The 17,706-nt window shown below is 38.3% G+C and overlaps 1 protein-coding gene across 1 annotated transcript; it reads left to right on the top strand.

Moving 5' to 3' along the window:
• The first annotated feature begins 3,764 nt into the window (after positions 1 to 3,764).
• LOC149248788 (uncharacterized) lies at positions 3,765 to 6,542 on the top strand. Its single transcript, XM_089451058.1, has 3 exons — positions 3,765 to 4,124; positions 5,050 to 5,210; positions 6,482 to 6,542. The coding sequence occupies exons 1-3, from the start codon at positions 3,765 to 3,767 to the stop codon at positions 6,540 to 6,542; spliced, it is 582 nt and encodes a 193-aa protein (XP_089307184.1).
• The last annotated feature ends 11,164 nt before the right edge of the window (positions 6,543 to 17,706 follow it).

Raw genomic sequence — 17,706 nt, 5'->3', positions numbered from 1 at the left:
CAGGCAGCGTCCCTCAGGAAAACCCAGAATTGTGGATACAGCTTGGTGCTGAGACACGCAGTACCAATCTGGCGATATTACAGACTGTTCAAGAGTTGAAAGGTGAAATGGCGCGTCTGCGAGAAGACAACGCGCGATTAACAGAGGAGCAAGAAAGAATATTAAGGAGTCTGTCAAATAAACAAAATCCACCATTAGCCAATCCCAGTGCAGAACAGCAAAGGGGAACTGAAGAGCGGGAGTACGCACCTGAGATTTCAGAAGAGAAGGAAGACCACTCTGACAATGTACTGGAACAACAGACTTCAAAGAGACAGAAAATGGAATTACAGGGAGAATTCTGGAAAATCAAGCCTCCACTTTTCGATGGAGAGCAGGAAGAAGCTGCAGAGGCTTGGTTAATAAACATTAACAAGTATTTCCAACTGTATGAATATGACCAAAATCTGAAGGCGCGGCTGGCCATTTTCCAGCTACAGGGTAAAGCAACCTTGTGGTGGGAAGAGATTAAAATTGTAAAAGGAGTGAGTGAGCAGAGCATCACCTGGGGAAAATTCCAGAAATACTTTAAGGAAAGATATCTAACTGAGCGTTTTTATGACGAGAAGGCACGAGAATTCCATGACTTAAGGCTGGGGCAGCAGTCCATGGATGAATTCATTAACCGCTTCACTTCCCTGCTTCGCTATGTGCCATACATCAAAGAAGAAAAGGCCAAGGTACAGAGATTTGTGAGCAGTCTACCAGCCTATATAAGGGAACGAATAGAGTTTGACAATCCCCGAACCATGGACGAGGCAATTCGGAAAGCAAGGATTTGTTACCAGCAGAACAAACAAAAAGGAGATATCTCAAGCAAAAGATGGAATGACCGAAAAAGCAACAGAGTTGCTGGTAATAACAAAGGAAGTCGTGGAAATGGCGGTAAGAGTGCTGGAAAGGGACAGTTTAACAGAAATACAACCAAGGGTACCTTCCGGGCCAAGCCAAGTGAAAGCAGAGTTAGTGAACCGCCTGCCAGATCAGAGATCGAAGGAACCAGACCTCCAGTCCAGTGTTGGGGTTGTGGAGGACCGCATTATGTTAGAAACTGCCCGCAGCGTAAAGGAGGCGACCAAATATCTCAGATCCACGAAGCCTCAACCGTTGGGGATGTGGCACGCAGCGTACCAAGAATTAACGCAGCCTTGGAGGACCGGCAAGCGGAATATCAACCGACCATGGTGGAGTTTGAAGGTAAGATTTCAAACCTGTCTATAGCTGTTCTTATTGATCCAGGTGCTACTTTAAGTTATGTTAGCCCAAAGGTAGTGGAACATTGTAAGCTATCATCAGAAAGGTTCAAAAACCCATGGTTAGTACAGTTAGCTACGGGAGCCAAAAGACGAGTTCTAGCTAAAATTAATAATTGTTCCTTCAGCATAGCTGGACAGCCAGTGACAGCAGATCTGAATGTGCTTCCATTAGGATCTTATGACATCTTGATTGGAATGGATTGGCTGGAAAAGCATTGGTCCTTAGTAAATTGCAAAACCAAAACCATTTATTACAAGGATGATTTGGGGCAGCAACAAGAATTGCAGGGTATTAAACACCCTGTCCAGATTCGGCCTATCACTGCTTCTCAGCTAGCCAAGTGCCTTAGAAAGAAATGTCAGATCTACGCCATACAAGTTGGTTATGCAAACCAGAAAGATAAGATGTCTGCATTAGGCAATATCCCGGTGGTACAGGAATTTGTAGATGTTTTTTCTGAAGTGGTACCAGGGCTGCCTCCAAAGAGGGACATAGACTTTACTATAGAGTTAATACCAGGAGCAGCACCAGTATCACGGGCACCATACCGGATGAGCGTACCAGAGTTAACAGAGTTGAAAATGCAACTACAAGAACTGTTGGATAAACAGTACATACGTCCCAGTGTATCACCATGGGGAGCTCCAGTATTATTTGTGAAAAAGAAAGATGGCACCCTACGTATGTGTATAGACTATCGACAGCTAAATAAGCTCACGGTCAAAAACAAGTATCCCTTACCCAGGATAGATGAACTCTTTGATCAAGTGAAAGGGGCAAAAGTATTTTCCAAGATTGATCTGCGATCTGGTTATCATCAGATCAGGATCAAAGATGAGGACATTGCTAAGACCGCTTTCAGGACACGCTATGGACACTACGAATTTGTAGTGCTACCTTTCGGTTTGACCAATGCACCTGCTACCTTTATGTGCATGATGAACAGCGTGTTCCACCAGTTTTTGGACAAGTTTGTGCTGATATTTATTGATGATATTCTGATATACTCTCGTTCTCAAGAGGAACACGAGAAACATCTGAGGATGGTGTTACAAACTCTTCGAGAACATCAGCTATACGCCAAGTTTAGTAAATGTGATTTCTTTAAGGAGGAAATCCAGTATTTGGGCCACGTGATAACTAAAGAAGGAATTGCAGTGGACCCCGAGAAAATAAAAACTATTATGGAATGGCCCATACCCAAAGATGTTGCTGATATCAGATCCTTTATGGGGTTAGCTGGCTACTACAGGAGGTTTGTGGAAGGCTTTTCTAGGATAGCCTATCCTATCACCTCATTGCAGAAAAAGGGGAAGATATTTAAGTGGACATCAGAATGTCAGCAGAGCTTTGAGCGTTTGAAACACTTACTCACCACTGCACCCATCCTGAGTATAGCTGATCCTAATAAGGATTATGTGGTGTGCACCGATGCCAGTAAGGAGGGTGTGGGAGGAGTATTAATGCAGGAGGGAAAGGTAATAGCTTACGAATCAAGGAAGTTAAAGGAGCATGAGCAGAGATACTCTGCTTATGATCTGGAATTAACAGCTGTTATTCATGCGCTGAAAATGTGGAGACATTATCTCCTAGGGAGGAAATTCTTGTTGTTAACTGATCATCACAGTTTAACCCATTATTTCAGCCAACCTACCTTGAATGCAAGACAAGGCCGTTGGGCAGATTTCCTGAGTGGGTTTGATTTCGAAATAAAGCACTTAAAGGGCAAAGAAAATCGAGTGGCTGATGCGCTAAGTCGTAAGGTTCATTGTTTATGTGAATTATCAGTCAGCAAGTGGCGAACTTCGCTGGTTGAACAAATAAAAACAGCAGCAAGTCGCGATTCTGAATACCAGCACTTAAAACAGCAAGTACAGCAAGCTGTAAAGGAAATATTACAGCAAGGTTATACACTAGATAACGATGGAATGCTGTGCTTCAATAAGAAATTGTATGTACCTGATTCAAATGACCTTAAAAGGCTGATTTTAGATGAGTTCCATATCAGCCACTACACTGGCCACCCAGGGTACCAAAAGATGGTCACGGCACTCAAGAAGGAGTATTATTGGCCAGGAATGAAGAAACAGGTAGTTGAGTACCTGGCACGGTGTTTAGAATGCCAGCAAATTAAGGCAGAACATCAGCATCCAGCTGGACTGCTTCAGCCCTTGTCTATTCCGGAGTGGAAATGGGAAACCATTTCCATGGATTTCATAACGGGGTTGCCACGAACAAAGAAGGGTAATGACTCTATCATGGTAGTGGTTGATAAACTGAGTAAAGCGGCACACTTTATACCTGTGTAGTCCACTTACAAGGCGGTACAAATTGCTCACCTCTTTATGCAAAATGTGTTCCGATTGCATGGGCTGCCAAAAGTAATCATATCAGATCGAGATGTGAAATTCACCTCCACTTTTTGGAGGACACTGTTTGCGGAGTTGGGTACGCAGCTGAACTTTAGCATGGCCTACCACCCGCAGACCGATGGTCAAACGGAGCGAGTTAATCAAGTGTTGGAAGACATGTTGAGGGCGTATGTGATGCTGAAACCAGGTCAGTGGGAAGAGTATTTGCACCTGGTCGAATTTGCATATAACAATGGTTATCATACTTCTACCCAGCTAAGTCCTTTTGAAGTCCTGTATGGACGAAAGTGCCACACACCCTCAAGTTGGGGTGGACCTGAAGACAAGCTGAGTTTGGGTCCAGAAATGCTTAAGGACATGGAGGATATGGTGAAAAGAGTGCGTGCAAACTTAAAGGCTGCACAAGACAGACAGAAAAGCTTTGCGGACAGGAAAAGGAGATTCACAGAGTATACGGTTGGTGACCATGTGTTTGTAAGGATTCAAACTAGAAGGAGCACACTGCAGTGGAGTGGGTGCACCAAACTGGCACCTCGATATTTTGGACCTTTTCAGATCTTGGCTAGAGTGGGGCCAGTGGCCTACCAACTCGCCCTGCCCAGTCATATTAGGATTCACAATGTGTTTCATGTTTCGGTCCTAAAGAAATATGTTTATGACCCTAAACATGTTATTCGATGGCAAGATGTGCGGGTAAGAATTAATCCGGTTGTTTTGATTATGCAGCTAAACTTAATAGGAACTAATTAAGTATGGTTGTCTGCAGGTCGAACCGGAAGGCGAGGTCCTGGTCGAACCTCAGAGCATTCTCGACCGGAGAGAAGTGCGGCTGCGGAAACGGGTTATTACCCAAGTTAAAGTGCTGTGGCAGCACTATGGGCCTGAGGAGGCTACATGGGAAGACGAGGAGCTCATTAGAAAAGCTTACCCAAATTTATTTAATGGGAATAGACATCGGGACGATGTCCAATCCCAGGGGGGGAAGATGTAATGACCCCGGTAACTTGTAATTCTGGAACATTTACTGTGGTAAAAATTGGTATGAATAGTGACTTGTTATCATTAAATGACATTAGTTAATTATGAAATGAATATATATCAGATTATTTTTATGTGTATATTCATGAAATGCTGGCAGCCTCCTAGAGGAGGATTTTCTATTAAAAGAAAATAGAATCAGTTATGAAACTGAAGTAACTGCTTCTCACCCAAGGAAAAGTCCTGGGAGGAAAACCTCTGGGCTGTTGATGAACAGACAGAGAAGAGAATTCCAGAGAGAGAGAGCAGAATGAGGAAAAGAGGTTAAGTCTGGTTGTGATCAGATAACCCAGCACGGTTGTGCACAGAATAAGGAAAAGAGGTTAAGTCTGGTTGTGATCAGATAACCCAGCACGGTTGTGCACGAGTCTTGTTGAGGGTTGCAGGCCTGCAAGACGGCTCGGGGGGAGATCCAGTGCAAGTGGATCTCAAGGTTGGGAGGATAAGAGCAAATCAGTTGCAGGTGACTTCTGGAAGTAGGAATATCGGTAGCAGGCTACCCAGGTATGTACTTCCTAATCAAGTTATAGCATGAAGAACTGAGACTGAAGGTGAATAGACTAATCTGTATTCTTCCATTGATTAATGGTAGTCGTTATTAAAGATTAATGTTGTATCAGTATCTTTGTTCATCTGCAATAAAATAAATCTGGTAGTTGAATATAAACTTCCATGGTAGAACCAGACCCTAAGGGGCGGTTGGCGGTAGAGGAACCGTAGTAGTGTGTTGATTATTAGAAGAAAATAAAACAGTCAGAGACTCGGCTACGGAACAGAGTCGAAATAGGCATTCTGGAATGTCAGACAAACATCTCATCCGAATGAAAGAATAGTCGAGAACCAGCGCAAAAGCCTGCGCTTGTACATAAACCGAAATGTTGAACAGACATGGAAATGTAGTACAACTAAACCAATGTATAAACACAGAAATATGGCATAGCTATAACACTGTGTAAACAAATAGTCACGGCATAAGTGCTGTGTGAACCTAACATTACGCATATATACAGTACCGTATAAACCCTAGCAAGGTTATTAAATAAACTGCTGTGCGAACTGAAGAAATATTACCAGAAACTAATACTGTGTGAACCAAGTATAAAGCATGGAACGATGCTGTAAACGAAAGATTTGTAAAGGAAATGAACAAGGTGTAAGCCAGTACGTGATAGCTGAATGCCATCAAGGGTTACCGCATAGATATACAAATCCGAGCTAAACAAAGTATATATGTATTTCAAAACTCCAGCGAGTCCCGGTTACAAATGATAGTATACGCGGATGAAGGGTTGCCTATGCATTCATTTACCGAATGCAAGACCACACCCTTAAGGCCGCATTAACCATAAGAAATGGAAGAGGAACATACGAATCGAATGCATGCAAAGACTAAGACGAACTGGTAAGTTATTATAATACTGTAAATAGAAAAGTATGTCCGCCTCATAAACCCTTCTGGGTAGTATTGAACAGTAAGCAAAGGAAAACGACTAGACAATAATAGCGTTAAACAGTGAACTGAACCGTCTCACAGCAAACATCGGTGGTTCCAAGCCAGATCCGGCTATTAAACATATGACAAACCCGTGTATGCAGAACAACCTTTTATTTAATCAGAGATAAACCAATAACAGAGTCTTAAAGGTCCTGTAGAGTATTAAGGCACTCTCGTAACCAGAATGAGTTAACCACTGTGCCAAATCATTACTATATGAGACCCTACATAGCTCAGACGAAGTTTAACAGAGTATATACAAACTTCAATGCATTTACAGGATGTCCGTAGACCAAAGTTGGTACCAGATATACATCATGTGGACGGCATGGAAGCCATGACTATCCCAGCTAAACCCTGACTGTCACCGCAGTACAGGTTCCGGCAAAGAAGGCCGTTTGCAAAAGTAACCAGAAATTTGAAGTATAATAACCAACCTGAGACACGAAGGATAAGGGTCATGAGACACACCCCAGACCAGAGCAAAAACACTTCGAATCTCAACGCAAAAACCACAAGAGGTGATGAGCTTACCTGTGTCATGAAGGTGACAAACCCCTGCGGCGGAAGGAGGCTGCAACCGGTCAATCCACCTGCACATAGAATAATCACCATGAGTAATCCTGAATAGCCGAATACTAAATCACTTCAAGGGTTGAAATGTAAACTGTAAAGAAATACCAGGTGTGGAATGCCAGGGTTTGATACCTGAAGGCAGACGATGCAGAAGGGTTGACAAGCCGAGGAGGCTCTCGGTCGAGACGAAGTGAACAAATGAGTTGAACCGGAGAACCTGGACACCTTATGTATGCCTGTGGAACCCTCGAACTGATCTGAGCCACACGATGAGCTCGAATGATCTCCACCGTCCATCAAAGCGGGAAACCTGGCGCGGAAATCACAGTGAGTCAACCACATGAGTTCACGTGATCCCTTGCCACCTGTTACAGAAGGGATGAGCTGGAAGGATCTCCATCCTCCATCTGGGCAATCAAGTTATGCGTGTTGGGTCAACCATTAAGACTAACATGACACCAAGGTTGTCATCGTTATGGCATATGCGCGGGTGCTAATACCAACTCAGTGGGGGTAGGTGTATATTAAAGGGTTATTATACGTGCACAGCGTCTAAACTTAGATTGCAATTACATTATATTCCTTAACAGTTTGGGTGGGTTCATGAGTTGACCGCCATAACTATAAAAAAATTTAATTTTTACTGTTTATATAATGTGTTTAAAAGGATCGTGACAAATATCAGCCTGCAGCAGAAGCATATTGAGGGAACAAGCCTTGGCTTCCTGGCGTTTCAAGCCCTCTGATACGGCCAAAGACCAGGACGCCGACGCTGATGCTGCGTGGATCTTTGAGGCCTCCCGGCGGGACATGGAAATGGGGATCAGAGCCTTGGAGAGGGAACTGAACTCCAGACCAGACGAATGCGTCTTAATCGACACACTGAACAACAACATTGCGGGAAGTTCCAGAAGCGAGGTAGCGTCATTGTCCACGTCCAGTTGTGATCTGGGCAGTCCTTCGCAGGCTGCCGTCGGAGCAAAAGCAAGCGCAAGCGTGGAAGTTTTGGATTCAACGGCGGCCCAATCTGAGACTCCAGAGACACGATCCCGGCTCTCAAAGCCACTGTCAAGATCGTGTAATAATCAGAGATTCGTCCCGGTCGGCGCGAGGCGGCCCCTATTCCCCCGAAGAATAACCAAAACCCTAGTTATGGGAAAGGTTTCCGACCACTTTATTAGGTAGGGAGGCTTGCTTCTCATAAGTCTTGCGGTTAAATCTAGACTAAGACTCTGTACGGATTTTATTATTTAAAAAAAAAAATACGTAATTTATGTGATATGTGTTATTGGATTTTCTATTTATTAGGAAAATATGTATATAATACTTTAATTGTAATTTTTGTGGTTTAAATTGGAGTGATTTTGTTAAAAGAAAATAAAATATAGAATTAATTATAAAATTTTCTATTTAATAAATTCTTATTTTGTATATACTATTAAATATGTGATTATTTTAATTTTTATATGATTGTATTATTTATATATATATATATATATAATCAATTATTTCTTTTTCATTTATCCATATTAATTTATTTTATCTATCAACAATTTCTATCTTTTATAAATATATATGTACTTATCTGATTAAAATATTTTACAAAAATTCAGATATCCATGGGGATATCTTTTTTCTTCTATTTATTTCAAATTTTAAAATGTGTTTCTTGTTATCAATTTACCCTTCCTTACCATCCTGGAAGTATTCCTGGAACTCCAGCATGTTAGCTATTTTTAGTTTTGAGATATATCAAAATTATTCAAAAGAGCACAGTTGATATTTTTGGGAAGCAAACAAAAACACAAGAGTACAGTTGATATTTTTGGGAAACAAACAAAAACAAATAAATAAACTGATCTTTTATATATGAAATTTTATGGTTTTTAAAAAAAATTGAGAAAGCCAATTTTAATAAATATTTGTAATATTGTTAATAGAAACACTACTGAACCTAAAAAAAATGAATTTAAAAAAAAAATAATAGAGAAAAAAAATGATTATTGGTGGTTTGTGTTTTGTGAGAGAAATATAAATGTTAATATTTGCAAAACCTTTATATTTAATAGATAATTATAGTTTTTAATTATTATGATCGATATATCTATATATATAGATAAAGTTGCTGATTTTTTATTTTAAATGTTGATAAGTTTTTATAATTAATTTTGAAAAAATGTAAAGATATAAATATTATAAATAAAATAAAAATATATATTAATAATTATTTTAATTAATATTTAATTTTTAAAATAAAATAAAATATTTAAACAAATTTAAAATGTTTTATGTAAATATACATATTTTTATAGATATCTTTTTAAAATTATCAATAAATTTAAATTATTTATTAAACTACTAGCCCAATTAACTAGAAAAAAAATGGGCAGACACAAAATTACATGATATTGGTGAGGAATTTATTCTTTGTCAATAAATTAGGATGGATATACTACTAAATAATAAAATTGTAAATCAATCTATGTACATGAAAACAAATAATAAAATAAAAGTTTTGAAAAAATTAAAGATATAAATATTATAAATAAAATAAAAATATATATTAATAATTATTTTAATTAATATTTAATTTTTAAAATAAAATAAAATATTTAAACAAATTTAAAATGTTTTATGTAAATATACATATTTTTATAGATCTCTTTTTAAAATTATCAATAAATTTAAATTATTTATTAAACTACTAACCCAATTAACTAGAAAAAAATGGGCAGACACAAAATTACATGATATTGGTAAGGAAGTTATTCTTTTTCAATAAATTAGGATGGATATACTATTAAATAATAAAATTGTAAATCAATCTACGTACATGAAAACAAATAATAAAATAAACATGTAATGTGAAATAGTAGAAAAAAATATCTTTTATTTGAAGATGAATAATTTATAATACATATATTAATAGAAAATAAAACATAACGTTAAAAAATATATTTAAAAAATAACAACTATTATTATAAATATTTCAAAAAATAATAAATATTATCATAATTGTTTTACAAATATTCAATATGGAAAAAGTTAAAATTTATACATTTATCTACTCATGATTTGGCTTCCGGAGTGGTAGCGGAAATTAAGAATGGTCAAATGCTAACTACTGTTGAAGACTAAGCTTTTCGATCCTGCATTCCGTGCTGTGCCTTTATCTCCCACCTATCAATGTGTTTGAGGGGCCAGGATTTTATTATCCTGAGAATTCAATAAACACAGTGAAAATAACTATGAAGCTTTTGCAATGCAAGATTGGAGGATGACGACAGATATTTGTTTACTTTTACTCTGAAAATAATGCACTGGATATGTCGTATTGTGCGTGAATATAAGTAGCAATTCCTTTGGGAGAAAAAGAAAAAGCTTCTATCGATTCTTACTAGCTATTTACAATGATTTTTTGAACTTTAAAGTTTCTTGGAGAGTTCCCTTGATGAAGAAAGGCCTACAGAATCTTCAGAATCCATTGATATTTTTGTAATATTTTTACTGAATTTGGGGATGTATTGATTTTTTCGTGATAAGAAATGAATGAATAGCGATCGTATTTTAGCAGTCGCAATGAGTAATTGGCTTGCCTTTTTGCAGTAGCTGAAAGCTACATTTGCTTTGATTAAAAGCAGTAGGAGCGTCTGCTTTTAGGTTGCTCGAGTTTTGATGATGCCATCACCCTGGAGTGGAGACTGAAGTTTTTGAAACTTTCTACAACAATGCACCGATGTTGGTGTAAGCTAGGTTTTTTCCTTAGTGATGAGCAATGAAAGAATAAAGATTGAACTTTAGCCGGCACAATGTATAAGCGACTTGGTTTTAGCGGTGACTGACTAGAGTACTGTGTTGTAAGGGCCAGCGGTGCATTTTCTGGTAGGTGAAGCTTATGACCATGGAGATCAAATAGGTAATGTTACAGGTTATCTCGCTTCTTGTTACAGTTACCTCATTATGACGTGACTATCTTGTTATGAGGTGACTATTTTATTGGGCAGTTTGATATATTGTTATTTTTTGTTTACATTTTGAAAGAGTTTAATGGTTAATATTATGGGTTTTTTCTCAATACATTACAAGTTCAAATCTAGGGCTGCATACAATATGTATATTGCTATAGGATTTACAAGTCAAATAAGACTGTCCCTTCTCCCATAAAAAAAAAGAAATCTGGTCCCTTCTCCTATAAATAAAAGATCACATGCACTAATTTGGTATGGTGACTATTTTATTGGGCAGTTTGATATATTGTTATTTTTTGTTTACATTTTGAAAGAGTTTAATAGTTAAGATTATGGGTTTTTTCTCAATACATTACAAGTTCAAATCTAGGGCTACATACAATATGTATATTGCTATAGGATTTACAAGTCAAATAAGACTGTCCCTTCTCCCATAAAAAAAAAGAAATCTAGTCCCTTCTCCTATAAATAAAAGATCACATGCACTAATTTGGTATCTAGTTTAATTAAAAGTAAAATTACACCAATGCTTTATTACTTAAAAAACCATAAAAACCTTAATCACATGACAAGAGCATGGTCATGTACATGACAAAAGCGTGGTCATGTTGAAAAGATAAAATTACAACACTGCTTTTATTACATTAATAAAAGATAAAAAATGATAAAGACAATAGTCACATGGAAGTGGTGCGATTATGCTTGACTCCCTCTAATCCGTTTAGTCCCAAAAGAGTCCAACTACATTTCCTAAAAGAATAATTATCTGTTGACAGTGTTGGACTCAACAACTTTTAGGGGATCACTCCGGTATGAAGTCCCAACCAGTCCTTAGACCATTTGGTGTGGGATTCCCATCCGGTATGATGGCCCGATTGCCATTGTCTTAAAGATTTTCCTCAAATCTTGCTTGTCAGCACAAGAGAGTGGTATGGTTTGTCTTCGAGAAGTGAGGTTTGCATGGCCGGTGATTGCTAGTGTTATTTGTGTCAATGGTTCTTTCACTATAGAAGGAGAGGGTGGGAGTGAGTCCCAAGTTGGTTGGGATGAAGTCCCAACTCGGCTAGGAGCACACAACACAACAGGATGTGCACAACTTCTAGAGGAGCAGTCCACCTAGATGTGACAGTCACAACACATAAGGTAAGATAACATGTAAAACACTCAGCGGATGAGTTCGCACGAGTGCAACAATTGTTACAGTAAGTTTTATGTGAAAGGTTTATCTAATGTCCCGGGGGGTAGCCACCATGGGCGAGACAATGTTAACAACATATACAACACATTTTCATTAACAGATTGTGTATTACAACAAGTGAAATAGTTCAAGTGTTCAACACAGTTTAAAGCACCGTGCATTACAAGTGTTCAAGATTAGTCTTACAATAGTTACAATACATGTGTGAAAACATGCTAGCTTGTTAGCAGTTTGAATTAAGCGAAAGTTCCAAGACACATCATTACACCATACATCACTAACCACATGCGCAGGGAATTGGAGACACTAATTACTCCTCAAAGAAAAGATTACAGACTCTCTTGGCTATGTGGGAGGAGCTGAGGTGAAAAGTCCTTTGCATGTACAAATGAGGGGATATTTATAGCCAAAGGTGAAACTGACCCTTATGGTTGTTCGACTACCCTCATGACCATTTGACTTGAATGACTTTGTGGCTTTACATGACTCCTTGTACAACAACTGAGTCTCTTGGACATTCACATTACATTACATTGATTGACAACATGGCCCACAGTAGAGATGTGGACAACATGACTCATGACACGACTTGACATGACAGTGTTGGTACATTCGTGCTGCTACTGGAGTGCATGTCGAGATGCAGTTGTTGGGTGATGGATGTCTTCTTGGTGTGTCACATCTTCACCTCTGCATGGAAAAGTGCATGGAGTCTTCGATGGTCGTTGCTTCGCTTGATGTTTCTTTGGCACATTGCTCCTTGTTTCTATGTTGGAAGATTTGATAGGTTCATCTGTTTGCAAAAGGTGCATGTTCATCCATTCATCCGTCTATGAGCACATCTTGCATGTTTGCTCATTCGTCCATCCACGAACACATCTTTGCATGATCATCTATTCGTGAGCACATCTCTTCTCATGCATCCTTTGTTCATCCATTGGTGAACCTGTCCTTCTGCATGTACTCCCTTCGTTCATCCCATTTTTCATCGCGCCATATTTGTTGGTGTACCTATACCTGCAGTCACTCATGACACATGATCATTTCTAATGTAGGTGACCAGGAGACGTAGCAAGGTTGACAAGGCGGGATGATGGCTCCACGCACTGCTGATTAAAATTGCGCAAGAGTCACTGTGTGATGAAGATGGGCAAGTTTGATTCACAGTGACTGTCCACGAGGTCTGGCTCAGCTGGAAGGAAAAACTGCATAAATTTTGGGAGGAACATTCCGAGCTACAGGAAGGCATGGCAGACAAAATTTGCGCATTTTCTAGAATGAGTGGGAGTGGGGCTCGACAACAAAATTTGTGCAATTTCTTGGAGGAACTATCTGGGCTGCAGGGAGGACTGGCAGACAAGATTTGCACAGTTTTTTGGAGGAACTGGCCAGGAGTCCAGCAGCCAAAAATGCGAAATTCCTGGAGGGAACTGGTAGCCGGTTGCTGGGTCACTATTAGCAGAAACTGCGCAATTCCTAAGGGGAACTAGTAGTCAGCTGGCCAGGAGCTTGGCAGTAGAAACTGTGCAATTCCCAGAGGGAACTGGCAGTTTGCTGCTTGGAGTTGTTGGGGAGAGAAATTGCACTGATGCTGGGAGGTCAGCATGCTAATCATGTCTACACCATTTCTGAGCTGAGTAGACTACTAGGCAGAAAAGGGCCTGTCATGAAAACTATGCAATTTCCTGGATGAGCAGTCGGTCAACAGTCAGAAGGACTCACTGGGAAAACTATGCAATTTCCTGAGTGAGATAAGGACGGGCACTGGGTGTCTGTTTGGCCTATCTGGGAATTTCCTTAGTCAGCAGAGCAAGCAATGTCGGCAGCCTTTGTAGAATTTTTGAGGGGAGTTAGTCCCAGGGTGGCTGCCATGTCCAACTCTCCGGGTGGCAAGCATGAAGGTTGATTCAATTTCTTATGGGTAGCGCAGGCTGAAAAGACTTTCTTAGTGCTTATTCGATGATCTAGGTGATAATCGATTGAGTCGATGGTGGGGTGATGGTTCGGCTGTTAAAGGGAAGTCCGGTCATCAGAAATCAGCAAAATGACTAAGTTTGTGAACGAGTGAAAGATGCAAATGTGATCTTACAAACACACACCAACACGACTTGATGAGGAGATTACTCAAACCAACCAGACACACATGTTCAACATTATTGACAGACGGTGAAAGTAACAAGTGCAATACTTGTGATTGATCATTGATCAACCGTGATGACGCTTCTGCAACAGTGGATGTGACTCCATGTGTGAGTGCGACAGATGTTTTCATAGAGAACACAATAAGTACACACAAAGTGAAGACTTTGAGCATAACCAGAACATGGTCACAAGCATGAATTTGACATCAGCATGCAAGAGTTGGTGAAATGAGCAAGCAAGGCGAATGCTAAGACTCACATGGACTCATGGAATGAACCTGAGTGTGTGCAGTCATCAAGTGAAACTCTCAAGGGAGGCTCCGAAATTGGGTGCAGGTCAAAATTTTGGAGGGTGGTTGTAGCTGCTACAACATTAACCCATATGGTCAAAACTAATAATGTGAATAATCATCTAGTTACTTTTTTTTGAAAAGATGTCGAGATCTATTATACAAATTTCTAATATGACAATCATGGCAACCTTTTCGTGGTCAAGAAAACCGTTGAAATTTCCAACATGATGTGTATTCACTAGTGATTTATATGACACATTTTCAAGTTTTGATCTTTCTTTAGTTTTTCTTTCAGTTACTATGTGTGTGTGTGTGTGTGTGTGTGGGTGGGGTATATTTTTTTAAAATTTGGTTAAAAGTGGTTATAATCAAAAAAATTGGTTTTTCAATATGTATAATCCATGTTTTTTTATAGTTTTTATGTTACTGAATGTATTTATGCATAAGGATTTTTAGGGAATGAATCTATTTATGCAATTAAAAATATAATTTAAGTGACTAAAAATTATAATCTTAGCTAGAATTATGTTGCAGGATTCTAGCTAAAAAGGCCAAAAGGTAGAACATTTAGATTCCACTCTCACTATGTACTACTTACGAGTATAGGATAGCTATTTTTGGTTGTATTCCTTTCCAATTTCTATTTACACGCTACATTAGCACAATGTTGGTCAATTTCATATGCCTATAGTATGTTGGGTTGTGGTCATGTTTCTCACCCCTCAAGAACATTTAGCCTTATTTGTTTATTTTATCCCCTTTCTGTGTTTCCAATAACATTTGATTTTGTGTGTAAAAGAATTAAGTGTGCTCTTTTCAAAGCTATTTACTTCAACTCATGAAATCCATGGCATCAATGTTATCACCTTCTTTAAAAGCAATTTGTCATATATTTACCATAGAAACTAAAAGTTGTTGTTCTAATTCTCTTGGCATTTTCTTCAACATAATTAAAAAATGATATTAAATCACCTAGATATTATGTGTATCGATGTTTTCAATGTCTTCTTTAGTGTCTTGTGTCTAGCCTACTCTAGCTAAGTTAGTGTTGGGATGAGTGAATCTAAGAGACACTCCTGGTAGACTCCCCACTCACCAAACTTAGAAGTGTTGACCTAAGTCTTGAGAGTTTGACCCGAGCTCAGTTGACCAAAAAACCCACATGTGCAATTTGGCTTAGTGAGAAGAAATTATTTATGCCTTTTAGTTATACTCGTAAATTGTAGGCCTATAGGTGTGTAAGATGCCAACCTCAACCTACAGACACATCCATTAATATGGATTGTGGGATGTCATCTCTACTAATAGGAATATAGCTAAGACTTTCATTCCACATTTATGTAGGATGAATTGACATATAGAGTATAATCTCAACCTATAAGCCTCTAGATTGGGATCTTAGTCTACAAGCCTAGGTTGTAAAAAATATAAATTTGGGAATTAAATTTTTAAATGGTGTCAAACTTATAGACCACCATGGTATTATAATGCTTCTATTTATGATAAATAATATGAGTTATGTAGTTGAATTTGAGTAATGTTTGTGAATTTGATGATGGAATCATTTTTCAATTTGCTATTTTAAATACAAAAATCAAGTGTTATATTATGAGATAATCTTATAAATTTCTACATAAATTTTTATTTTCTAGCTTATATGAAGTGACTTATATGAATTGGAATTATCACTAGTATAAAATTCGTGCATAAAATTTACAATGTTTTGAGTTTTATTTTTCCTGCCCAAATTAAAAAGAGTTGTCAATTCTCGTTCAGTCACATGCTAGATTAGTCTCGAAAGAGTCTGAATTTGGCATCATTCTTATATACAATATAAAATAATAATATCATAGGTGAATAATTCCCTATAATTATGACATAAGGAATTCCTTTTGGAATAAATTCCCCCCGTGCCACTGTGTTGAATCCTGGCTCGTCGATTTTATGTTAGATGATAGAACTGTCGATGGCTGTCAGATTGATACCTCCAAAAAAAACCTTGCTAAGTAGGTTCCCTGGATATTTTCTAGTAGTGGAGTCTCAAGTGAGGTCTACAGTCTAGCATACTACCATGTGAGTAGTTTCCCTGCCCAACTTCTAGTAGTGGAGGCTCAAAGTAAGTTCTAATGTCCAACCTGTTGCCATGTTGACAACATCTTTAGTCCATGCATTGGGTATTCACATTGTGACAATAAGATGTATAATATTCAAGGTGCCAAAAGATGATTATAGGCTGGCGTTTGGCTCAGATTTTTCTCAAATTTTTCTCCTTATTTAGGGTAGTTTGGAAACTTAAAGGTGTTTTTTTCTAGAAATGTCTAGAAGCGTTTGGGGCACAACCCATAATCTTTATCTAACCCGAACTAATCTTTCGACCTTCTTGTAGGTGTTGGGTTTATGATTACCCCTATCTTCCTTCACTGGTGGGGTTTATGACCCTACCCTTTAGGGTCTGATTTACAGTGGTCTTCGATGCAATTCTAGTGAGAAGTTCCAATACCTAGGTTTCTTTTGGTCTCATAGATTCCCTTCTAGCCAATTCAGTGGAGACTTTCACTACTATCCAAATATTTATGTCAAGTTCTGGACTCTTTCATGATACCATGCTTCTATGGCTACCAGAAATGTAGCCCAATTAGGGTATTTTATTCATAATTGGAAACTAACCGTATGACCCTAAAATATTTTACCAAAGGGGTTATTGTATGTATTCTGGAATAAAATTCTTGTTTATCCTTTATTGAGAAGGGTTACAACAAACGAAATTTGTTACATAATTACTCAAGTAAAAAATTTACCTTTCTTATGCTCTAACCTTTTCCTTTAACTTAGCTACTTATATATTTTGACAAGATTTGGTTGGTCTCCACTTTATATGTGAGATTTCTTCTCAGCTTCAGGGGGGAAGCTTTTGGTTATCACTAACCAAGTGCGCAAGTTCTAATCCAAACCCTTGTTTTCCTAGAGGTGTCTGCAAGGCTAGAATAGTTCTCCCGTCTTAGCTAATTTTTTCCAAAATTCACTTTGTGCTTAGCATTCATATCATCTTCAAACTTCAAGTGAGGCTCGTAGCTTCAATTTTTTACCGGGTACGAATCACAACACTAGTCTTTCATAAAATAGAATTTTATATGTCCATTTCATAGGAAGATCTTGATCTCGGAATTTCTCATGGCCCATGAAGAAATTTATTTCCAAAAGAAACGAAACTTCCAGAGACTCACAAATGATTTTGGGAACAAGCAAGAAGAATGATCTAGTGTACGATATAAAAACCATCAATTTTGAAAATTGAATGAACTTATGTCGTAAATTGGAAAATGACTTGC

This window comes from Pinus tabuliformis, chromosome 7 (assembly GCF_031772625.1).
Source record: "Pinus tabuliformis cultivar Carrire ecotype Pingquan chromosome 7, CPIR1, whole genome shotgun sequence".
NCBI classification, from domain to species: domain Eukaryota; kingdom Viridiplantae; phylum Streptophyta; class Pinopsida; order Pinales; family Pinaceae; genus Pinus; species Pinus tabuliformis.
Note: the sequence above shows the minus strand (reverse complement) of the source record. Positions and strands in the feature narration are given on the sequence as shown.

Bases quoted from the DNA above. Each gene is read 5' to 3' on its own strand.
- LOC149248788 (XM_089451058.1), top strand. From the start codon at position 3,765: ATGGCCTACCACCCGCAGACCGATGGTCAAACGGAGCGAGTTAATCAA. The intron at 4,125-5,049 runs GTTGGTGACCAT...GGTTGTGATCAG, and splicing joins GGAGATTCACAGAGTATACG to ATAACCCAGCACGGTTGTGC. The intron at 5,211-6,481 runs GTATGTACTTCC...ATGCATTTACAG, and splicing joins ATCGGTAGCAGGCTACCCAG to GATGTCCGTAGACCAAAGTT.